At 39.4% G+C, this 25,750-nt stretch overlaps 1 protein-coding gene across 7 annotated transcripts; it reads right to left on the minus strand.

Annotated features, from left to right (window-relative positions):
- On the minus strand, positions 1–24,516 carry LOC103505273 (lysosomal-associated transmembrane protein 4B). 7 transcript variants are annotated; one of them, XM_008469599.3, is made up of 8 exons: positions 24,334–24,516; positions 17,198–17,316; positions 8,822–8,974; positions 3,680–3,815; positions 2,875–3,013; positions 2,341–2,497; positions 1,420–1,934; positions 1–987 (listed from the first exon to the last, which is right to left on the minus strand). In XM_008469599.3, exons 2-7 carry the CDS (start codon positions 17,312–17,314, stop codon positions 1,524–1,526), a joined length of 1,113 nt encoding a protein of 370 aa, XP_008467821.1. In that variant the 5' UTR covers positions 17,315–17,316; positions 24,334–24,516; the 3' UTR covers positions 1–987; positions 1,420–1,523. The 7 variants fall into 7 exon arrangements, with proteins under 7 accessions (XP_008467821.1, XP_008467822.1, XP_026676426.1 ...); XM_008469600.3 differs by lacking the exon at positions 24,334–24,516 and adding an exon at positions 23,535–23,665; XM_026820625.1 differs by lacking the exon at positions 24,334–24,516 and adding an exon at positions 21,474–21,611.
- Between the last annotated feature and the right edge of the window lie 1,234 nt (positions 24,517–25,750).

Raw genomic sequence — 25,750 nt, forward strand, 5'->3', positions numbered from 1 at the left:
TTTTGGGAATATATAACAGCTCTATTTGGGGGCATGACCCCCCACTATCTATTTTCTTTCAGATATGTTCTAAGTTTTGTAGCGATCTTCAGGTACGTGTAAACAAGTCTTAGGCCAGCCATTCACTATCAGGTATCAGGTAGACCTGACAGACGGACCTGATCAGGTGTACCTGTCAGGTCTACCTGATAGTGAGTGGCTGGCTGGCCCAAGCTTTGTAGCGATCTTCAGCATCGTGTCAACATCAACAAGCCTTAGCGAACCCAGATAAAAACCTACGCCAAAGTACGGAAGGCCATTATTAGACTCAAGACTATTCCTAGATTTTATTCCAATGGGGCCACTCTTTTCAAAACATCCAGTAGTGTAACTAGGTGATAATATTATGCGAAATAAAAATTATGTATAAGAAACACTAGGGGAGGGGGTGGGTCAAATGAGAGAAAAGTACAGAAATGCTGGAATGTACAACAGAAATTGTAAATGGGGGATTGTGTCTTTTATAACAGTTCCACAATATTTTCTGCAGTCGGTCATTAAATTTTATTTCCCAGTTCACAATATGTTTAAATAATATTTTTTTTAGACCTTTATTTTATTTATTATATTTTCAGTGTACACAAAAACAAGGAATGACCAAACAACAAGGTTTGAAGTTACTTTTCAACAATGTATTTTGCACCAATTTTATACAACACAGACCATTGACTATGCACCTAAAGTCTATGGCTAAGATGAGACTTAAAAGGGCCGAAACTCCGGCAATCTAACGAAGATCTTATTTATTTGATGGAAATTTCATCACCAATTTGGCGGAGGACACTTTAGTCTTAGGTGCGCAAAGGGACTCTTTAGACCTATGCGGTCAGTCACTGAATAAAACTTTTCACTTCGTACTCTTTCGAACGGACAAATCAATTTACATAGACCCAAAAATCTCTCTCAATCGACCACCCCTAAAACGGAGGCCAAAATCTCCGTGTCAAGTTATTTGATGGAAATTTAATCACCAATTTGGCGGAGGACACTTTAGTCTTAGGTGCGCAAAGGGACTCTTTAGACCTATGCGGTCAGTCTCTAAATAAAACTTTTCACTTCGTACCCTTTCGAACGGACAAATCAATTTACATAGACCCAAAAATCTCTCTCAATCGACCACCCCTAAAACGGAGGCCAAAATCTTCGTGTAAAGAAAACGGAAAAAGAGATGGTCTCAACAGCGAGGGCGGACAAAAAGGACACTCTCTTCTACCCAACCAAGTCTCTCCAAACCAGCACTATCACTCAAATCGCTTACCCACTATGGTTGCCCGAAGCAGAGGCAGAGGCAGAGGCAGGCGTTTCCACGGCAACGCGTCCTTCTCCCATAGCAACGCGTCCTTCAGTTTCCATGGCAACACCTTCAGTTTCCGTGTCAAGAAAACGGAAAGAGAGATGGTCTCAACAGCGAGGGCGGACAAAAAGGAGGACACTCTCTTCTACCCAACCAAGTCTCTCCAAACCAGCAATATCACTCAAATCGCTTACCCACTATGGTTGCCCGAAGCAGAGGCAGAGGCAGGCGTTTCCACGGCAACGCGTCCTTCTCCCATAGCAACACGCTCTTGTCCCAGAGCAACGCGTCCTTCAGTTTCCATGGCAACACGCTCGGTCTCCATGGCAACGCGTTCTTCCGGCAACATCACGGAGGCTCCGGCACGATTGCTCATAGCAACCGTGTACGAGGGCGGGGCTCCGGCGAAAGGTGCCGTGGCGAGGTCATACGAGGGTGGGGGGCCGCCAAATGGGGCCGTAGCGTATTTAGCGGCCGGGTAGGGGGGCAGGAGGTTCTGGGAGTCGTAGGAGGGGGTGTCTATCACATGGATCGAGTGACGGGTAGTGGCCTTGAGGACGAGATACTTGTAGCACTTCCACACCACGCGGATGAAGTAGCCCTGCAAGCGGGGAGAGAGGGGGATTTGAATATTAACAGAGACATGGTTAGGGTCTAGCTGGGGGAACGCTAAAAAGGGAAATGACCAGTTTAGTCTGGCTGGGGGACAATACAAGAAATCATAAAGACAGAGTTCAGTAGTGGGGACTAAATTTCAATGTGAATCATTAGTGGGACCCATTTGAAGCAATATAAAGCTTATGAAAATCATCGGAGCAAATTTATCTCTAATAATATTGGACCGATTTTTCGAACCAAAAACCAATTCCCAACCAATATAAAGCTTGTGAAAATAATCGGAGAAAATTCTGATCTAATAACTTTGGACTAATTTTAGAACCCACAAACCATTTACGACCCAATATCAACTTCATATAAAAAATCAGTCTGAATTGCCAAACTCTTACCTTGATGACTAAAGCCATGGTGAATCCAAGAATCACAATCAGGGCTAAACAGTTGGGGTTCATTTCAAGTAGCATATTCTGGAATGGCACATTGTTACTGTCGGCTACAATACGATGTACGTCGGACAGAGAGGTCATGTAACTCAAACCGGCCAGCCTGCGAACAACAATAATTTAGGGGATCATTTACGATTCATCTCAAAGAAAAAATGGTTTAGTCAGTCTTTTATTTACTTAGGTTAAACGTTGGATAGTTATCTTGACTACCAGAGGGCTGCCTGGAAGAGACTGACAAGAAATGCCGACCCTATTTAATAAGGAATAGGCTAGGAAGAGGAAGAAACATTGGATACTTACAAGTCTTGTTATAATCCCAACTCGGAGTTTCATCTACCTTGTAGACTTTTTCAAGGGAAACTAAGTGTACGCCATCTACACGGTAGACAAAACTCCGAGTCGGGATTATGAAAAGACTTGTAAGCATCCAATGTTTAACATAAGTAAATAGACTAAATGGTCCCAGGAAATACTTACACGCCAATACAGAAGTCAAACAGTTGGAAACAGAAGAATGGCATAAGGAGGGAGGGTTTGCCTCTGAGTGCACCCATTACTAGGGCCATGGTCATCATCATTGTGCAGAAAGTGATCAGGATACCTGACTGGATGTCAGCTGTGAACAAGAACAAAACCGGATAAATGAGTCTCTATTATTTCAACTTCAAAATCCACTGTTTTTTTTCTATATTTCAAAGGATATCCTATCTTATCAGAGGAAAAAAATCATTTGGTATTGGTATAATTTCATCTACCCCCGGTCCCAATTCGTTGAAATAATCGAAGTTCTACTGTAAATGAGTCTCACGAAAAATAACAAACAGACCAATCAAATCAAACCATGATTTCTTTGTGGTAAAAAAGATCTCTTTCGTAATTTTTGTGGATATCACAACATTACTAAGTGCCACCAGTACAATCAATTTCTATTTTTCAACAATGTTTTTACACTGGTAATGCCGCCACTGGTCGCTAATCGATTAAGTAGCTCAGGTAAATCTCCTCACGAGGCTGAGTACACCCCGAATTCCAAGCACAGAGCCCATAGCAGATATACAACGACCTTATACCCGTTCAAAAAACCCAACCAATATTTGGGTACTTTGCTGTTATATGTAGGTTTGCAGGTAATAAGCTTAAAAAAATTCCTACATAATTTGATATGGATTACCCACCAATGGAAATATTTCTAATCGAAAAGCTTTTTCTTCGATGGTGGGTATGGAATTAGGGACAACTTTTTCTTGCCAATGATGGGATCGAACCCCGAACCAGTACTTACTATATCTGAGCATCTGTTTCCTCAGAATATCATAGTCAGGTCGGCGGGTAGGTCCGAATTCCGCCATACTCCGCGACATTTCCCTTTGTTCCTTTTCCATCTCTAGCAGAGAATCGATAGCATTCTCTCTGATTACCTGCAGGACATAGCGTTACAATATTAATAACTGGAAAAATGTCCAATAAGGCCGTATTTTATTAGGTGACTTTTATTGTTGCTTTTGAATTCAATATGTAAATGTAAATGCAGTTTCTTTGTGTTATTATGTCACAACTTTGGTACTCACTGCAGCATTGTAGGATTTTCCCAATATCTCAGACAGGTCATCCTCAGTCACTCAAAATTTCACTCAAACATAAGGGGGAAACTTGACAAAATCATAAGGTAGAATTTTATTACACAAAAATAGCGCTTACAAGGCAGACGCGCTACCAATCGAGCTAACTAGGCTGGCTGACTGGAACTTTGTGTACAGTAGGTGGTAGGTAGGTAGTTTTCAGTAGGTATGTAATTATAATTGAGGAGCTGGGTGCAAAAAGGGAAATATGGTTTTTTTGCCCTTTTTGCGTAAAACGGTTTTTTGAATAGAACGTGGTGCGTTCTATCTTCCAGCGTTTGAACTGCAGTGATAACTTTTTCCTTTTTGCGTAAAACGGTTTTTTGAATAGACCGTGGTGCGTTCTATCTTCCAGCGTTTGAACTGCAGTGATAACTTTTTTTTTTCGATGAGTTACAGCGTTTTTTGTAAACATAATTTTCAAGGATTTAGATGAAAAATTGAAAACTTTAAAGTTAAATACTTTTTTTTTCAATTTTTCATCTAAATCCTTGAAAAGTATATTTACAAAAAACGCTGTAACTCATTTTCTCCTATCCTGTCTTCCTTCTCTCTTCGATTTCGGGACGATAAGACCATAGCAGTTACAGTTTCCTCTGTCAAAAAACAAAGGACGAATTGGATTTAAAAAAAAAAAAAAAGGTAGGTAGGACTGGTAGGAAGTACCTCCAGCTATGAAGAATTACCTAGATGGGATTAAGAAAAAAGACAAAGAAGAGAAGGAGAAGAAGAATGAACTTTTGAAAGATAAGAAGGTAGAACTAAATTAAACCACTCTGAATTCGAGAGGTTTCTGGTGTGTGAGATTTTTTGTCTATATTATATCTTACTAGTATGGTAGAATCGTAAGGCATCCATCCGCGCCAATTTGGAAAACCAAAGAAGATCCATTGGAAAAAGGACAAGTACTGTAAAGATTTGAGAAAAGAGTGAAAATGTGTTTCGTATAGTTTCAGTGATGTTCCGGTTATGGGAGGACACGATTTTAAAATCAAGTCTTGTATACCTATCTCAGTTTGATGATTTTCATTTATTGCCCTTTTTGCCTCCTCAATTGTGTCTAATTTTCCATCAGTCTGAACAAACCTTGACCATCTGGACAATCGCGAGCTGCTGCCTTTTTCCCGGCCACACTCAGGCTGGGTGAGGGGCTATGTGTCTGTGTAAGTAGGTGGACACATATGTGTCTGTGTAAGTAGGCGGACACATATCTACACAACGGTGATTCAACCCACTACCTGAATGAACATTAGGCCCTGTCAGCTTAAAATATTTAACATGAGTATACACTGTGTTCATTGATAACATGATAACCTGTGAGGTAAATGCCCGAGGCATTTTCTACCATGTGAAGCAAAGTAAATCAAATCAATTGGGGTCGAGTGGATTGGAACACATCACATGCCTTCAGGCACACTCCATTTGTCAAGGGTTTAGGCATTGCCTTGCCCTTGGGATCAATTTAATTTGAATATTAGGATTGGTACCAACCCTCAGTTGTTTAGACTTTAGAGGTCATCTTGGCAGGGTAGAGTGGCAATCCAAACTTTGGGCCACACATCAATAAATTTTATTGATGGTTTCTTGTCAATACATAATACTGAACCTTATAACCTGTCAAGTAAAATCTTCAGCCTGTTCTCTCTTCTTATAAAACCCTACCACCTAGAAATTATCACTCCTGTGATAACTCAGGGTATAAGGAGCTAGAGTAAGGAAGGATTTTGATCTTTTCAATGTCACATTGGGGATCATTTGATTATTCTGGAGCAGGTTTTGAGCAGTATAAGTGAAGTGAGGGAGAGATATTCTATGCAATAATTAGGTTCTATTATCCCCCTAGAACCCGGATTTTGAGCAGGATAAATGTAGGATATTTTATTCTCATTATAATTGATTGAAGGGGCACCCTAAGCTAGACGTCACTGACTCCACATCGGGATAGAAGTGGGACTGCGGGAGCTGCTCGGCTCTCGGTGGGATATTTCAGGGAACTGTGCTGTGGTCAACGCCAGTCACAACCTTGAGTCCCAACTGAAAACCAAGTACGAGCTGGACTACCTGAATGTATCTGCCGGTGTGGACTACTCCCAGGAGAAGACGCAACACAACGGTCTCCACTGTGAGGCACTGCTACGCCACCAGGACTATTTCCTAGGGTACGCCTGGAAAGGGACGCTCCTCCAGTCTGAGGACTGCTCAGCCATGCACCACGAACACAAGGTGTCCTTAGGATGGACAGACATCGACTATGTCGTCAATTTCACATCGGTAGCGAACCTGAAGCACCACACGTTCCTTCTCTACCAGGTCATCAACCAGAAGTTTGACCAGGGGATTTCCATCGGGCTGGATGAGGACAGTAAGCAAGTGACCACGGAGCTCGTTCTCCGATGGAAACTCGAGGACCAGGCACGGACGAGCCTCAAGTTCAAGATAGCCAGTGACAACAGGGTCGGTGTCGGGTTTGAGAGAATGATTCATGACGAGGTCAAGATGACAGGCGCGGTCGGCGTGTCAACCACAGAATGGACGGTAAACTGTGGTCTTGGGTTCGAGCTGGAAATTTGACATGGGAACGAGCATTTGGCTTTCGTTGTTCAGCGAATAAAGAAGGTTTTTCTCGCCTTTCAACGGAATTTTCACTCTGTTGTTACTTTCCTTATCCCATAGAGAAGAAAGTAATGTATTCTCAATATTCATTAATTTCATGCAAATAAATGCTATAGCTCTGGGCTATGGAACTATTAATAATAAATAAATAAATATTCATTTAGATTTTCAGGGTCGGAACGGGTCCCTTTAGTACTTCTCCCCTTCACTCATCACTCTCACCAGTCTCACCTTCACTTATTAATCTTACAATGGTCTACTTACACAATGAATGATACGACAGAAATATGCAAGAGTAGAACTCTGCAGTCCAATATATTATACTATCCAAAACTGACCACAAAACCGATCTTAAAAACTGTGTAAAATTTCAGGAAAAAATATAAAACAAAACCGATCTAAATTAATTAATTGTGTAAAATTTAGTGAAATATAAAACAAACAAAACGCACACTCACACTGAATGTCTTACGTGGACAGTTCACTACTATGAATGAAAAACTCTACATAGAGGACAGTCTAAAACTATAGAAATAGATATAGGTAGATAGAATAGGAATAGATAAAGAATAGAATAGATATACAGTAGAACCTCGATTATTTCAACTCATTGGGACCGGGGGTAGTTGAAATGATCAAGGTTGAAATGATCACTTTCTATGATCTTTTCCTCTGATAAGATAGGATATCCTTTGAAAGATAGAAAAAAAAAATAATAATAATTGTATTTTGGAGTTGAAATAATAGAGGGTTTAAATAATGGAAGTTGAAATAATCGAGGTTCTACTGTAGATATACATAGATGGAGGTTAGAGGATGTTTACTGTGAGAAGACCTAAGCACCTAACGTAGTTCGGATCCGAGTGATTAGAAGCTAGAAGGGAGAGTCCCCGATGTGACCAAACTGTAAAACCATATCACTAGAACTCATGTTATAGTCTAAACAGGGTGACGAACAGCCTGAACAGATGAGGCCCTGCCAGAAGAACAATCGAACCACCAACCTTAAGGCCCAAAAAAAGTCCACGGCCACGACGCGAACCACCGGAAGTCTATCAACATCGTTCAAAAATTTGACAACAATTCTAGGCTTCCAAAGACGGACGAGTATCCATATCCAATGTATCCATGGTCAAGAAAGGCTAACTAAGCTTTAAGGGCAACGCAGAGAACGCCTCTAGCATTGATCTCACCTTATGGTTAGGTACTTTCTACCAAAAAAAAGTATACCAATGAGATTGGTGGAACAAAGAAGACAATGTCAACCAATTGGTTCCCAACCATATTCAAATAATTAAATAACTCATACACCCTGTATGTATAGAATACGAAATGGATAGTTTACACATGACTATTATTACTATTATAATTATACATAATTATTATAGTTAGGTATAGTTAATATAGTTATACATATTATGAATATAAAATCAAGGCAATTATATTGTGCATATGGAATCTAGATATAGTTATGGATATCCTAGATCTAAAATCAGACTATATTGCTGATCTTATCAAACTTGAATGTGCCACTCGAATTACATAGAGACAATATGACTAGAAAAGCCAATGTTTACCAACCATGCTGGCACCGGTCGCTATGCGCATTTATATGTCATAGCTACTCATTTTCCTCACGAGGTTGAGTGGGCCCCGCAACAGCCAGTCACGGAATCAATTATTTGGATGATACAAATTTCTTGACCCCGCCGGGAAACGAACCCGGGTCTCCCGCGTGCAAGGCGAGCGCAGTGACCACTACGCCATGGGAGGTGATGTTTTTGGATTCAATATGATTCAACCAAAGAGATTCCGCTTTGGACGTCCATTTTTGCTGCCACAGGCCATGTGGCAGCAAGTGTGGACCAGCCCTGAAAGTCACTGATGAAGGCTCTTAAGGTAGAAACACACTACCATCACGGTACGTTTCGTGAAGTCATGGAGAGTCAGAAAGATGTACTTCAAAGTTTTCCAAAAATATAGTTGATTTTGTTGAAAGTAGCTACACTACTATCACTCCACGTGAGCTCACGTGATGTGAGGGCAGTGTGGATATCACGAACGAAATTACCTACAATACAATGGGAAAACTTTGAAGTACATCTTTCCGGCCCGCCATGAGTTCACGTGACGTGATGGTAGTGTTTCTAACTTTAACTTCATGACAAATCCTGTTTCGGTGTCAACCTTACCTCGTCCGAGCCGAACTGTATTTGAGTTGGCATAGAGCGGGGAGGGGGAGGGCTGCCTCTCATCAGTTCACCGTCATGTCCAGGGGTGGAAATAATCAGGCTCGGGTTATTGAGCAGCGCCACCATAATACTCATGGCCAGGATGTGTAGCAACTGTGAAGAAAAATAACATAATAGGGTACGTTTAAAATCTTTCAATAATTCAAACTGTCGACACAAAATTGGAAAATCTTCAGAAGTTTTACGGCATAGGAAACATTTTCTCTATTTTATGTTTTTTTTTTTTTCGGCACGGGATTCACATATCCCTAATACGCCATCGGAGTGAGCGTGTATAAATTAATAAAATTAAAAATTTCCAAACTACGTTTTTAAATTTTGGTGTCTTCTTTTCTCAGTCTCTCTTTTACGGCTTTCTTTTAAGTGGCAGGGTTCTCCTAGAGGAGCTCTTCCATCCAACCACTGATTCTCTCATTGTGAGCCTTTAAAAATATACACGAGCAGTGCTTTGTTTAGACTGTCAGCTTAGAACAAGTCGTTCCAAAAGTATGCAAACAGTTTTATAAGATATTTTAGCAGGGAAATCATGATTGTCCCTAAACTTTGAGAGTCCTTTATGTCCCTACGAAGAGAAGTAATATAAATGAGCTTACCATATGCCACAGGCCAAACATGATGGTGGCCGTCCTGACGTGCAGGCAGATTAGAACAAGTCGTTCCAAAAGTATGCAAACAGTTTTATAAGATATTTTAGCAGGGAAATCATGATTGTCCCTAGACTTTGAGATGTCCCTACGAAGAGAAGTAATATAAATGAGCTTACCATATGCCACAGGCCAAACATGATGGTGGCCGTCCTGACGTGCAGGCAGATACATTTGGTTTTCGTTGTTCGGCGAATAAAGAAGGTTTTTCTCGCCTTTCAACGGAATTTTCACTCTGTTGTTACTTACTTTCCTTATCCCATAGAGAAGAAAGTAATGTATTTTCAATAGTCATTAATTTCATGCTAATAAATGCTATAGCTCTGGGCTATAAAACTGTTAATAATAAATAAATATTCATTTAGATTTTCAGGGTGGGAACCAAACCCTTTAGTACTTCTCCCCTTCACTCATCACTCTCACCTTCACTTATAAAGTAATCTTACAACGGTCTACTTACACAATGGATGATACGACAGAAATATGCAAGGGGATTCATCTGCAGTCCAATATATTATACTATCCAAAACTGACCACAAAACCGATCTTAAAAACCGTGTAAAATTTCAGGAAAAAATATAAAACAAAACCGATCTAAATTAATTGTGTAAAATTTAGTGAAATATAAAACAAACAAAACGCACACTTAATTGTGTAAAATTTAGTAAAATATAAAACAAACAAAACGCACACTCACACTGAATGTCTTACGTGGACAGTTGACTACTATGAATGAAAAACTCTACATAGAGGACAGTCTAAAACTATAGACATAGATATAGGTAGATAGAATAGGAATAGATAAAGAATAGAATAGAAATACAGTAGAACCTCGATTATTTCAACTCATTGGGACCGGGGGTAGTATTAATTGTGTAAAATTTAGTGAAATATAAAACAAACAAAACGCACACTCACACTGAATGTCTTACGTGGACAGTTGAATGAAAAACTCTACATAGAGGACAGTCTAAAACTATAGAAATAGGTAGATAGAATAGGAATAGATAAAGAATAGAATAGAAATACAGTAGAACCTCGATTATTTCAACTCATTGGGACCGGGGGTAGTTGAAATGATCAAGGTTGAAATTATCACTTTCTATGATCTTTTCCTCTGATAAGATAGGATATCCTTTGAAAGATAGAAAAAAACAATGGATTTTGGAGGTTGTTGGGAGGGAGGAGGAGGGAGAAACAATTGAAATAATCGAGGTTCTACTGTAGTTGAAATGATCACTTTCTATGATCTTTTCCTCTGATAAGATAGGATATACTTTGAAAGATAGAAAAAAAATAATAATTGTATTTTGGAGTTGAAATAATAGAGGGTTTAAATAGTGGAAGTTGAAATAATCGAGGTTCTACTGTAGATATACATAGATGGAGGTTAGAGGATGTTTACTGTGAGAAGACCTAAGCACCTAACGTTAGTTACTATACCCGAAAAATAACACACATAATACCCCTTGTCTAAAGTTGAGACACTTAGGTCCAAGACTTGTCATGGTGCTCGTTTATACTGCTGGCATAGGACTGAAAAGTCCCTTTACTGCAGAAGTAAAGCTATTCTTATTATTGTGGTCATATTCTCAAAAAATATTAAGGATAAATTATATCTCGGTTGGGTATAAACCCACACCCTCCTGATTACCAAGCGAGCGTCTTGTGAGAAAATCATTACGATTCGTCAGATTTTTATTTTTAGAGGTTTGAGAGACGGAACTGAAGGTCTGATGATCCCGAAAGTGGAAAGGAGGACAGGATAGGAGAAAGCCAGACGTGCCGAGAACATACCTTATCTGTTCAAGATTCAGTTCACCCCGGAGGACTTTGAACTTCAACTTTATTGACAACAATATAAATAAACAATAAATGCACCTCCTAAGCTTAAATTAAACTTATATAGAAGTGAGCTCCTCTCCTAAATACATAAGTGTAAAAAAAAAAAAAAAAAACAAAAAAAACAAATTTGCTCAATGTCAATCGAATCCGCGAGGAAACTTATTTTCAAGATAGGTTCACACTATATGGCAGAGCCACATATAATTTGGCACATTTTATCTTCCATACCGTGTGATCGGTCTACCTTAAAATATGGCGTTAACACTTATGCCGACACTTAATACACTTATGCCGACAATTTTTTGCTTTGTACCATAGAAAACTGACAAATTATATGCCACTCTGCCCTATCGTGTGATCCTAGGAGGGAAAAAATCCAATAGTTTTTTCAGATCAGAAACATAGCATAGAAATAAATTAAACATAAAACATTACTACATTAATAATAAATACATCTTTTTTTTTTTAAGTAGTTCTTTTTTAAAACGAGTATAGCCAACTTCGTTAGCCTGGAGGGTGCGCCTTGTAATGGCTAGAGATTTGATTCCTGCCCGGAGCGAACTTTATTATTGACAGATAGAATAGAATATACTTTGTTCATCCTGCCAGAATGAGACTGAAAAGTCCCTTTACTCCCGCAGTCTAAACAAGGTCTTATATTTATGTCTAGGTCTTATCCTCAATAAGAATGTCTAAAGGTCTAAACTAAACTAAAAAACAAGGTCTAAACAAGGTCTTATCCTTAATAAGAATGACCAGATAAGCTTTGTTCTCAGAAACTAATAAGGTTCGTTCTCGGAACAAGGTTCCTTTTTGGCTTTCTCCTATCCGACCGATCAGCAGCATGGTTTTAGCAAATACTTACACGCCAATACAGAAGTCAAACAGTTGGAAACAGAAGAATGGCATAAGGAGGGAGGGTTTGCCTCTGAGTGCACCCATTACTAGGACCATACATCATTGTCATCAGGATAAACAAGGTAATATATATATATTCTATATATGGGAAATACTTACACGCCAATACAGAAGTCAAACAGTTGGAAACAGAAGAATGGCATAAGGAGGGAGGCGTTCCAAGAATGGACATTATTCGTTCAGGATAAAATACGCCCGGGGCGGGAATCGAACCCGCGACCTAGCGCTTACAAGGCGGACGCGCTTTGAATGTGAATATTAATAAAAAAAAAAAATGGTTAGGTATCGACCAGTCAGTTTCCTCGATCCTGATTGGTTGCCAGACAGACAGTTAGGGTTCATTTCGAGTAGCATATTCTGGTCTAATGACTTTGGAACAATTTTAGAACCAGAACCAATTCCCAACCAATATCAAGCTAATAAACACCATCCAAATTCTTACCTTGATTACTAAAGCCATGGTGAATCCCAGGATAACAATCAGGGCTAGACAGTTGGGGTTCATTTCGAGTAGCATATTCTGGAATGGCACATTGTTACTGTCGGCTACAATACGATGTACATCAGACAGGGAGGTCATGTAACTTAAACCGGCCAGCCTGCGAACAACAATGAGTTAGTTACTATACCCGAAAAATAAACACATAATACCCCTTGTCTAAAGTTGAGACACTTAGGTCTAAGACTTGTCATGGTGCTCGTTTATACTGCTGGCATAGGAATGAAAAGTCCCTTTACTCCAGAAGTAAAGCTATTCTTATTATTGTGGTCATATTCTCAAAAAAATATTAAGGATAAATTATATCTCGGCTGGGAATAAACCCACACCCTCCTGATTACCAAGCGAGCGTCTTGTGAGAAAATCATTACGATTCGTCAGATTTTTATTTTTAGAGGTTTGAGAGACGGAACTGCAGGTCTAATGATCCCAAAAGTGAAGAGAGAAGGACAGGATAGGAGAAAGCCAGACGTTCCGAGAACGAACATTATCTGTTCAAGATTCAGTTCACCCCGGAGGACGATCGAATCCCCGAGGAAACGCTTACAAGACAGACGCGTCACCCTTCAAGGGAACTAGGCGGGGCAAGTTCTTTTTTAAAACGAGTATAGCCAACTTGGAGGGTGCGCCTTGTAATGGCTACAGATTTGATTCCTGACCGGAGTGAACTTTATTATTGACAGATAGAATAAAATAGAATAGAATATACCTTGTTTATCCTGCCAGAATGAGACTGAAAAGTCCCTTTACTCCCGCAGTCTAAACAAGGTCTTATCCTTAATAAGAATGACCAGATAAGCTTTGTTCTCAGAAACCAATAAAGTTCGTTCTCGGAATAAGGTTCCTTCTTGGCTTTCTCCTATCCGACCGATCAGCAGCACATGGTTTTAGCAAATACTTACACGCCAATACAGAAGTCAAACAGTTGGAAACAGAAGAATGGCATAAGGAGGGAGGGTTTGCCTCAGAGTGCACCCATTACTAGGACCATACATCATTGTCATCAGGATAAACAAGGTATATATATATTCTATATATGGGAAATACTTACACGCCAATACAGAAGTCAAACAGTTGGAAACAGAAGAATGGCATAAGGAGGGAGGGTTTACCTCTGAGTGCACCCATTACTAGGACCATACATCATTGTCATCAGGATAAACAAGGTATATATATTCTATATATGGGAAATACTTACACGCCAATACAGAAGTCAAACAGTTGGAAACAGAAGAATGGCATAAGGAGGGAGGGTTTGCCTCTGAGTGCACCCATTACTAGGGCCATGGTCATCATCATTGTGCAGAAAGTGATCAGGATACCTGACTGGATGTCAGCTGTGAACAAGAACAAAACCGGATAAATGAGTCTCTATTATTTCAACTTCAAAATCCACTGTTTTTTTTCTATATTTCAAAGGATATCCTATCTTATCAGAGGAAAAAAATCATTTGGTATTGGTATAATTTCATCTACCCCCGGTCCCAATTCGTTGAAATAATCGAAGTTCTACTGTAAATGAGTCTCACGAAAAATAACAAACAGACCAATCAAATCAAACCATGATTTCTTTGTGGTAAAAAAGATCTCTTTCGTAATTTTTGTGGATATCACAACATTACTAAGTGCCACCAGTACAATCAATTTCTATTTTTCAACAATGTTTTTACACTGGTAATGCCGCCACTGGTCGCTAATCGATTAAGTAGCTCAGGTAAATCTCCTCACGAGGCTGAGTACACCCCGAATTCCAAGCACAGAGCCCATAGCAGATATACAACGACCTTATACCCGTTCAAAAAACCCAACCAATATTTGGGTACTTTGCTGTTATATGTAGGTTTGCAGGTAATAAGCTTAAAAAAATTCCTACATAATTTGATATGGATTACCCACCAATGGAAATATTTCTAATCGAAAAGCTTTTTCTTCGATGGTGGGTATGGAATTAGGGACAACTTTTTCTTGCCAATGAAAAAAAATATCCATCTAAAAACTACTTTTGGCCAGCGCAGCGACGAAAGTACGTTAAAGAAAGGTATTCTATGGAAATATGTATAAAGCAGTCCTGTATAATCTGGAGAGAAAAAAATGCTCCTTGGATCAGTTAATGGTGCATTGCTTTAGAACACATCAAAGAGCCATTTCACACTGAGCGGATTTTTATCGTGCGGATTCCGCTCTCGCGGTTTGTTTCCGCCTAGTCAATGAGTGTTTAATGAGTCCTTTCACACACAGCGGTATTCTAGTGAAATCCGCGCGTTTTCCCTGCGGATCCGCTGGACGTCCGCAGAAATTTAGACCCGCGATCGCAGTTTTTTTCCCGCTGCAGTAGTAGTCATATTAGAAGTGTTGTGATGTAAGGAATATTGATAATAATTTTTAATCTCTTGAAGTGTTACCTACGTAAATGTAAACCGCTGTGTGTGAAAGAAATCGCGGATTTTGCAGGCGGTAAAAATCCGCTCAGTGTGAAATGAGCCAAAACATTCCTATAAAACGATAGCACGTTGAATGAACCAGTTCCCAATTCCTAATGGATCACTAAAATCAAGCATAGTTTCTATTAGTTGCGCGACTATCTGGGTAAGTAGGTATGTGCTGCTGCTGGCTTTTCCGAGGTCCACTCAGGCTGAGTGAGATTAATGTGAGCACAAATCGAAATGAGAATACCTTTTTTTTGGTGATGATGGGTATCGAACCCAGAACCAGTACTTACTATATCTGAGCATCTGTTTCCTCAGAATATCATAGTCAGGTCGGCGGGTAGGTCCGAATTCCGCCATACTCCGCGACATTTCCCTTTGTTCCTTTTCCATCTCTAGCAGAGAATCGATAGCATTCTCTCCGGTCCTGGCAGAAGAACAATCGAACCACCAACCTCAAGGCCCAAAAAAAGTCCACGGCCACGACGCGAACCACTGGAATTCTATCAACATCGTTCAAAAATTTGACAACAATTCTAGGCTTCCAAAGACACACGAGTATCCATATCCAATGTATCCATGGTCAAGAAAGGCTAACTAAGCTTTAAGGGCAACGCAGAGAACGCCTCTAGAATTGATCTCACCTTGTGGTTAGGTACTTTCTACTAAAAAAATATACCAATGAGATAGGTGGAAAAAAGAAGACAATGTGAACCAATTGGTTCCCAACCATATTCAAATAATTAAATAACTCATACACCCTGTATGTATAGAATACGAAATGGATAGTTTACACATGACTATTATTACTATTATAATTATACATAATTATTATAGTTAGGTATAGTTAATATAGTTATACATATTATGAATATAAAATCAAGGCAATTATATTGTGCATATGGAATCTAGATATAGTTATGGATATCCTAGATCTAAAATCAGACTATATTGCTGATCTTATCAAACTTGAATGTGCCACTCGAATTACATAGAGACAATATGACTAGAAAACTAGATACCTAAGTAGGTGTTATAGTTCAAATTTTCAAAGAAGTCAGATTCGGTTGAATTCTGTAGGTACCTTCAAATATTTTCACATCTCAGGATATTGGCCCAATCAAAAGCCTCAAAATATGTGTGTATCTAAACCTCCATGTGGTACTATTGCCTTCGTCCCACATGAGTGAGATGAGCGGGCAAGGGTCAGGTAAGCCTCTCACAGATGTCGCTGCAATCGCCCAGTGTTGCCAAGATCAGAGGATTTTCCTCAAACAAAGGTTTTTTGGCGGTTTAGCTTATTTGGCGGTGCATCTGTCTTGTAAGCGCTAGGTCGCGGGTTCTATTCCCGGCCGGGGGCGGATTTTATCCTTTGGACGAATAATGTTCGTTCTCGAAACCGCTGACTTTCTTCTTCTTCTATCCTGTCTTCCTTCTCTCTTCGATTTCGGGACGTTAAAAGATCTTAACAGTTACAGTTCCCTCTATCAAACCTTGCTAAAAAAAGGTTTTTTTTTTTCAATATCCCCCAACCACTCTATTATTGCTTACGTAGGACGTGGCGTCAGAAATGTTTTGCTAAATAAAATGTAAGTAGGTACAGTATAATTTGACAACAGCGCATTTTCCTCCGGTTGACATCTTTGATAAATTGGACAATAAAACTACACACTTGAATTACACTGTGGACTTCCCTATATGAACTATAGACTCATGCCAAGAGAGCGAAGAATATATTAAGCTGAGCCATACCTGTGACAGTCCTGTGTATGCTACTTTGATGATGAAATATGAAATTGCAAAAAAAAAAAGATGTTTGATACAAGGAACCGCAATTGCCAAGGTCTCATCGTCCCGAAGAACAAGTCGTTCAAAAAGTATGCAAACAGTTTTATAAGATATTTTAGCAGGGAAATCTTGATTGTCCCTAGACTTTGAGAGTCCTTTATTTCCCTACGAAGAGAAGTAATATAAATGATCTTACCATATGCCACAGGCCAAACATGATGGTGGCCGTCCTGACGTGCAGGCAGATACAGCACTGCCATTCCTTGTTACTGCCGGGCTCCGCCGTTTTGAAACGAAAATGTTCCGGTCTCATACCTGGTAAAACAAAGGACGAATTGGATTAAGAAAAAGAAAAAAAAAAGGTAGGTAGGAAGTACCTCCAGCTATGAAGAATTACCTAAGTAGATAGGATTAAGGAAAAAGACAAAGAAGAGAAGGAGGAGGAAGAAGAATAAACTTTTGAAAGATAAGAAGGTAGAACTAAATTAAACCACTCTGAATTCGAGAGGTTTCTGGTGTGTGAGATTTGTCTATATTATATCTTACTAGTAATATGGTAGAATCGTAAGGCATCCATCCGCGCCAATTTGGAAAACCAAAGAAGATCCATTGGAAAAAGGACAAGTACTGCAAAGGATTTGAGAAAAGAGTGAAAATGTGTTTCGTTTAGTTACAGTGATGTTCCGGTTATGGGAGGACACGATTTTAAAATCAAGTCTTGTACAAATGGCCAATCGCCCACATTTTCCCGTACTTCATTTCAACCCCAAGATTCCATTTTAAACAATTTTTATTGGAGCCTTATTTAGTTTCAATTTTAATTAATATCTTCGATAGAATCTATTGCATTTTATCACTGCCCTTATTTAGGGTGAGAAGGGCAATTTTTTAACCGAGTGGAAAAGATCTGAGAGAAATGTTCAACATTTTCCAAACAGTGATTCAAAATTTGAAGCTGTTCGCGCAGGAAAAGAAAGTGAGCGCGCAGCACGACAGATCCATCCAAGCTGTGAAGGAACAAGTCACTGCGCATGCGCTCACCAGTCCTCTACCCGAACCTGAAGTCCAGTTTAAACAAGAGAAAAAAGACTCTGCTCTTGAGGAGAAGCGTCCGCCAACACTTATCCTCAACACACCCGGGTTTTACCAGCTGAACAGACACGGGCAGGATTTACTCACGAGTATCTTCGATCACCTCGGGATCGCACGGTTCAAATTCTCTCACACGCGCGCAGGTAACTCGTTGCCAGACTTGCAGGGAGTATTCGACATAGATATTGGTACCAACGCCTTCTGGCATAACTTCCAATACGGGTGTTCCCCCTGCAGATGGACACGTCTGGATGCGTTCTTCAACACGTACTCCCTCGGGATAGACCGTTGCCAGACTTGCAGGGAGTATTCGACATAGATATTGGTACCAATACCTTCTGGCATAACTTCCAATACGGGTGTTCCCCCTGCAGATGGACACGTCTGGATGCGTTCTTCAACACGTACTCCCTCGGGATAGACAAGGATTTAGATGAAAAATTGATAACTTTAAAGTTAAATACCTATCTCAGTTTGATGATTTTCATTTATTGCCCTTTTTGCACCCAGCTCCTCAATTGTGTCTAATTTTCCATCAGTCTGAACAAACCTTGACCATCTGGACAATCGCGAGCTGCTGACTTTATTCCCGGCCACACTCAGGCTGGGTGAGGGGCTATGTGTCTGTGTAAGTAGGTGGACACATATCTACACAACGGTGATTCAACCCACTACCTGAATGAACATTAGGCCCTGTCAGCTTAAAATATTTAACATGAGTATACACTGTGTTCATTGATAACATGATAACCTGTGAGGTAAATGCCCGAGGCATTTTCTACCATGTGAAGCAAAGTAAATCAAATCAATTGGGGTCGAGTGGATTGGAACACATCACATGCCTTCAGGCACACTCCATTTGTCAAGGGTTTAGGCATTGCCTTGCCCTTGGGATCGAAAAACAAAATAAATGAGAAGAAAAACAAAATAAATGAGAAGCTTCTCAAAAATCCCGCATGTAGCAGCACCTGTCGAGCAATGGGGTAGTGACCTTGAACCAAGGAGGTCGAATGAGAGTGAAATTTCACATCGGCAAGAACGAAAAGTGAAGCCGATTTGCGAACAGCTGATCCGAGGAGTGTCCATTTAAATTTTTTGTTGATGTTTATTAAAAGTTCAAAAGTTTATTAAAATTTAAAAGTTCTGGCCGAAGTTTTTTCTTTTTTTTTAGTATACACTGTGTTCATTGATAACATGATAACCTGTGAGGTAAGTAAAAAATATTTAACATGCCATGTGAAGAGTTTATTTAATGGTTGTAAGTGTCTTCCCGTTTAAACATAGATCTTAGCTGATAGGTACTAGTTATTACTTTCTATTTTTATACTTTTTATATTCCTGCTTCCTGTTCTGAGCTTATAACCCTTCTGTGTAATAAAATTGTTCTACACCGAGATGGAAGACTACATTGATGTGTACATGAACTTTTTTGATGAATTCAACAAGTCGGTTGACACTACAGATCATGTTCTACACCGAGATGGAAGACTACATTGATGTGTACATGAACTTTTTTGATGAATTCAACAAGTCGGTTGACACTACAGATCAACTCCCAGTGAAGATCATCAAGGGAAATTTACGAGACCATGACATAATTGGATGTGTCATAGATTGGACCCAACAGTACTTGAGCGTCAGGTAACTATTATAGCCAGCCTAGTTAGCTTAGTTGGTTGTGCATCTGCTTTGTAAGTGCTAGGCCACAGGTTCAATTCCCACCGAGGCAGATTTTATCCCATTGGGATAATGTTCGTTCTTGGAATTTCTGGCTTTCTCCCATCCTATCTTCATTCTCTCTTTGATTTTGGGATGGCTTAGACCTTAGCAGTTACTTCTGTCAAACCTCTTTTTTTTTAACTATTATGTTAGTTCCAGTATAAGTTGGTATGACTTGTGTTGACCCAGCACCTAAATGGGCAGTACTGTGTCTCTTCCTTAGTGGTGTAGTGGTTAGCACAGTGGACTCTGGAGCTGGAGGTTGGTGGTTCAAGTCCAAGTCCTGTCAGAAAATTTAGCGTAGTATAGGTATTAGGTGGGAACTACATTTGTGACAAAAGCATTTTTGTTTAACACAATTAAAATTCCTTACTGCACCTTGCCTTGTCATTAGGTGAGGGTCATAACTATGAAATGGGCATGTTATGACAAAGGCCAACATGTAATAAATAAATAAATAAATAAATAAATGAAATGCTTCAAATTACTGGCAAATATTTTTAGTATAACATTTTCGAGACACTTTCTACCATGCGTTGGCTAACTCTCTTTCCCTTGATTAATAATAAAATTTACTTTTAACCACGTATGTATATAAGTGGAGGTGGGGAGGGTTGGCTAACGGTTGGCAATTCTGGCGGATGATGTTGGTTTGGTGTGGACCTGCCTCCTGATCACATTTGGCTATAAATTGAAGTTCAAAATATGTCCTATTTGCTGGTGGATATATCTCATTAATCATGAGATGTGTCCACCAGCAAACTCAATTTGAAATTTATTTACCCTATATGAAAAATATGTATACTTAAAATGTCAAATTACAATTACAAGCAAATCAAATATTAGGATCTGGTACCAACCCTCAGTTGTTTAGATTTTAGAGGTCATCTTGGCAGGGTAGAGTGGCAATCCAAACTTTGGGCCGCACAGCAATAAATTTTATTGATGGTTTCTTGTCAATACATAATACTGAACCTTATAACCTGTCAAGTAAAATCTTCAGCCTGTTCTCTCTTCTTATAAAACCCTACCACCTAGAAATTATCACTCCTGTGATAACTCAGGGTATAAGGAGCTAGAGTAAGGAAGGATTTTGATCTTTTCAATGTCACATTGGGGATCATTTGATTATTCTGGAGCAGGTTTTGAGCAGTATAAGTGAAGTGAGGGAGAGATATTCTATGCAATAATTAGGTTCTATTATCCCCCTAGAACCCGGATTTTGAGCAGGATAAATGTAGGATATTTTATTCTCATTATAATTGATTGAAGGGGCACCCTAAGCTAGACGTCACTGACTCCACAAATAGCGAGAGGGGGAGAGGAAAAAACATTGTGGTGTTAGGGAAAAAAAAAAAAAAAAAAAAAAAAAAAAACATCAACTGTCCTCTGTCTTTCAGGGTTCGAGCTAGGTATCAACGTCAAGTGGTCGGTGTCCCGCAAAATCACCAATCCCGAGACTCCGCCCATGGTGAAGGACACCAACTCCTTCTACATCACCAACCAGACCCGCTCCCAGCTATCGGAACTACTGTTTGGTAACTCTACCGTCACCCAGGTCACCATACCGTCCGGAACGGGTCCCTTTAGTACTTCTCCCCTTCACTCATCACTCTCACCAGTCTCACCTTCACTTATTAATCTTACAATGGTCTACTTACACAATGAATGATACGACAGAAATATGCAAGAGTAGAACTCTGCAGTCCAATATATTATACTATCCAAAACTGACCACAAAACCGATCTTAAAAACTGTGTAAAATTTCAGGAAAAAATATAAAACAAAACCGATCTAAATTAATTAATTGTGTAAAATTTAGTGAAATATAAAACAAACAAAACGCACACTCACACTGAATGTCTTACGTGGACAGTTGAATGAAAAACTCTACATAGAGGACAGTCTAAAACTATAGAAATAGGTAGATAGAATAGGAATAGATAAAGAATAGAATAGAAATACAGTAGAACCTCGATTATTTCAACTCATTGGGACCGGGGGTAGTTGAAATGATCAAGGTTGAAATTATCACTTTCTATGATCTTTTCCTCTGATAAGATAGGATCCTTTGAAAGACAGAAAAAAACAATGGATTTTGGAGGTTGTTGGGAGGGAGGGAAGCGGGGAGGAGGAGGAGGAGGAGGAGGAGGAGGGAGAAACGATTGAAATAATCGAGGTTCTACTGTATTTGAAATGATCACTTTCTATGATCTTTTCCTCTGATAAGATAGGATATCCTTTAAAAGATAGAAAAAAAATAATAATTGTATTTTGGAGTTCAAATAATAGAGGGTTTAAATAATTGAAGTTGAAATAATCGAGGTTCTACTGTAGATATACATAGATGGAGGTTAGAGGATGTTTACTGAGAGAAGACCTAAGCTGCCTAAGCACCTAACGTAGTTCGGATCCGAGTGATTAGAAGCTAGAAGGGAGAGTCTCCTATGTGACCAAACTGTAAAACCATATCACTAGAACTCATGTCATAGTCTAAACAGGGTGACGAACAGCCTGAACAGATGAGGCCCTGCCAGAAGAACAATCGAACCACCAACCTCAAGGCCCAAAAAAAGTCCACGGCCACGACGCGAACCACTGGAATTCTATTAACATCGTTCAAAAATTTGACAACAATTCTAGGCTTCCAGAGACGACCACTGGAATTCTATCAACATCGTTCAAAAATTTGACAACAATTCTAGGCTTCCAAAGACGGACGAGTATCCATATCTGGTCAAGAAAGGCTAACTAAGCTTTAAGGGTAACATAGAGAAAGCCTCTAGCATTGATCTCACCTTATGGTTAGGTACTTTCTACTAAAAAAGTATACCAATGAGATTGGTGGAAAAAAAAGACAATGTCAACCAATTGGTTCCCAACCATATGCAAATAATTAAATAACTCATACTTACACCCTGTATGCATAGAATACGAAATGGATAGTTTACACATGATTATTATTATTATTATTATTATTTTCAACTTCAACACAACAATAAAACATATACTGTCGGTATCAATAAAATCTGGCCAAGATTCAACCAGAATCCTCAGGCCAGGTTTCTTCTTGCTTCTAGTAGATGGTCTTCCTCAGGATTTGGGCAGTACTTACTTAACTACTTCATTGACCAAATGAAGTGAAGGTCTACATTTTAACTCTACTGTTTTGCATTTGGTTTAGAATGATTAGATGTTTGTTTGTGTGTTTGAATGATTGTTTCACTGTAACTTGCGATTGCCTGGTCCGATTTTGATTAAATTTGAGTTCCTTGAATCAATGCACGAAATTTGGGGTCCCTACACTGAACAAGGTCAATTTTGGCCTGTACTTGTCTGGTTGGTTTGATTTTATTTGGTAACTATGCAGAAGTCACATCCGTGGAAAAGAAAAGCTCCTTTTTGTATTTAACCTAACCCTATAATAACACTAATCACTGCTCTATTTGTGAAAACTCCTATCTTGTGTTTAACCTAACCCTATAATAACCAGGCTCACTGCTCGTTTTTGCCAGTTCCTTTGGTAGCAATATTCCACGGACGTGACTTCTGCACAAGTACCTTTTATTTTCAATGTCTGGCATCAGACATTACTCGAGTTTTAGCACACTCTCTGACTCGTAACAAGTGCAAGTGAGTTCAGATACCTGCAGTTAATTACAGCCAAATGAACCAATAGTGCACAGCAGACTATCAGGCCAAGTTGAAGTAGTTTACTCACCAAAAACAATTTCAGAAAATTTTCAACGTTTGGTGCAACTAAACAGACTATGCAAGTTTTGGTCTCACAAACTGAACGGAAACCAACTTGAGTGTTGAACATACAGCTTCAACTAAATGAATCTTGTTTGATTGCAAAACACCTACGAAGTTTCTGATTAAAAGGAAGTGCCTGATAGTCAAGCTAGAGAGGAAATGAAACTGATTACAGAAGGGGTGTTGTAGTTCAAATTTTCAAAGAAGTCAGTTTCGGTTGAATTCTGTAGGTACCTTCAAATATTTTCACATCTCAGGATATTGGCCCAATCAAAAGCCTCAAAATATGTGTGTATCTAAACCTCCATGTGGTACTATTGCCTTCGTCCCACATGAGTGAGATGAGCGGGCAAGGGTCAGGTAAGTCTCTCACAGATGTCACTGCAATCGTCCAGTGTTGCCAAGATCAGAGGATTTTCCTCAAACAAAGGTTTTTTGGCGGTTTAGCTTATTTGGCGGTGCATCTGTCTTGTAAGCGCTAGGTCGCGGGTTCTATTCCCGGCCGGGGGCGGATTTTATCCTTTGGACGAATAATGTTCGTTCTCGAAACCGCTGACTTTCTTCTTCTTCTATCCTGTCTTCCTTCTCTCTTCGATTTCGGGACGTTAAAAGATCTTAACAGTTACAGTTCCCTCTATCAAACCTTGCTAAAAAAAGGTTTTTTTTTTTCAATATCCCCCAACCACTCTATTATTGCTTACGTAGGACGTGGCGTCAGAAATGTTTTGCTAAATAAAATGTAAGTAGTAATTCAAAGTTCTTACCTAAACAAACTCCTTCTCCCTAGTTCCCTTTCCTTGTGGAAACTTCAGACGTGGTATTCCAGGAATTAGATGAACGTTCTAATAGAAAGACAGATAAAAAAGAAGCTGAAGAAAAGTGGAAAATCAAATTTTTATTCACCACAAAAACCACAAATTCACAGAAATCAGAAGTGTTAGTGAAGACTTGGAGAGTGGAGAACGCAAAGAAAAACAAAATAAATGAGAAGCTTCTCAAAAATTCCGCACGTACTCACGTAGCAGCACCTGTCGAGCAATGGGGTAGTGACCTTGAACCAAGGAGGTCGAACACGAGTGAAATTTCACATCGGCAAGAACGAAAAGTGAAGCCGATTTGCGAACAGCTGATCCGAGGAGTGTCCATTTAAATTTTTTGTTGATGTTTATTAAAAGTTCAAAAGTTTATTAAAATTTAAAAGTTCTGGCCGAAGTTTTTACTTTTTTTTTTACTAAAACCCAAGTGTTCATAAGTTTAATGGTTGTAAGTGTCTTCCCGTTTAAACATAGATCTTAGCTGATAGGTACTAGTTATTACTTTCTATTTTTATACTTTTTATATTAAGTTTATTTAATGGTTGTAAGTGTCTTCCCGTTTAAATATAGATCTTAGCTGATAGGTACTAGTTATTACTTTCTATTTTTATACTTTTTATATCCCTGCTTCCTGTTCTGAGCTTATAACCCTTCTGTGTAACTGTTCTACACCGAGATGGAAGACTACATTGATGTGTACATGAACTTTTTTGATGAATTCAACAAGTCGGTTGACACTACAGATCAACTAGTAGGTGTTATAGTTCAAATTTTCAAAGAAGTCAGATTCGGTTGAATTCTGTAGGTACCTTCAAATATTTTCACATCTCAGGATATTGGCCCAATCAAAAGCCTCAAAATGTGTGTATCTAAACCTCCATGTGGTACTATTGCTTTCCTCCCACATGAGTGAGATGAGCGGGCAAGGGTCAGGTAAGCCTCTCACAGATGTCGCTGCAATCGCCCAGTGTTGCCAAGATCAGAGGATTTTCCTCAAACAAAGGTTTTTTTGGCGGTTTAGCTTATTTGGCGGTGCATCTGTCTCGTAAGCGCTAGGTCGCGGGTTCGATTCCCGGCCGGGGGCGGATTTTATCCTGAACGAATAATGTTCGTTCTCGAAACCGCTGGCTTTCTTCTATCCTGTCTTCTTTCTCTCTTCGATTTCGGGACGTTAAGATCTTAACAGTTACAGCTCCCTCTATCAAACCTAGCTAAAAAAAGGTTTTTTTTTTCAATATCCCCCAACCACTCTATTATTGCTTACGTAGGACGTGGCGTCAGAAATGTTTTGCTAAATAAAATGCAAGTAGGTACAGTATAATTTGACACCAGCGCATTTTCCTCCGGCTGACATCTTTGATAAATT

This window comes from Diaphorina citri, unplaced genomic scaffold (genome assembly GCF_000475195.1).
Source record: "Diaphorina citri unplaced genomic scaffold, Diaci psyllid genome assembly version 1.1 scaffold161, whole genome shotgun sequence".
Taxonomy (NCBI): domain Eukaryota; kingdom Metazoa; phylum Arthropoda; class Insecta; order Hemiptera; family Psyllidae; genus Diaphorina; species Diaphorina citri.

Bases quoted from the DNA above. Each gene is read 5' to 3' on its own strand.
- LOC103505273 (XM_008469597.3), bottom strand. From the start codon at position 17,611: ATGGATCTTCTTTGGTTTTCCAAATTGGCGCGGATGGATGCCTTACGA. The intron at 8,975-17,197 runs GTAAGATCATTT...TTTTCTTCACAG, and splicing joins TGTTTGGCCTGTGGCATATG to TTGCTACACATCCTGGCCAT. The intron at 1,935-2,340 runs GTAAGAGTTTGG...CCCCGCTTGCAG, and splicing joins CCATGGCTTTAGTCATCAAG to GGCTACTTCATCCGCGTGGT.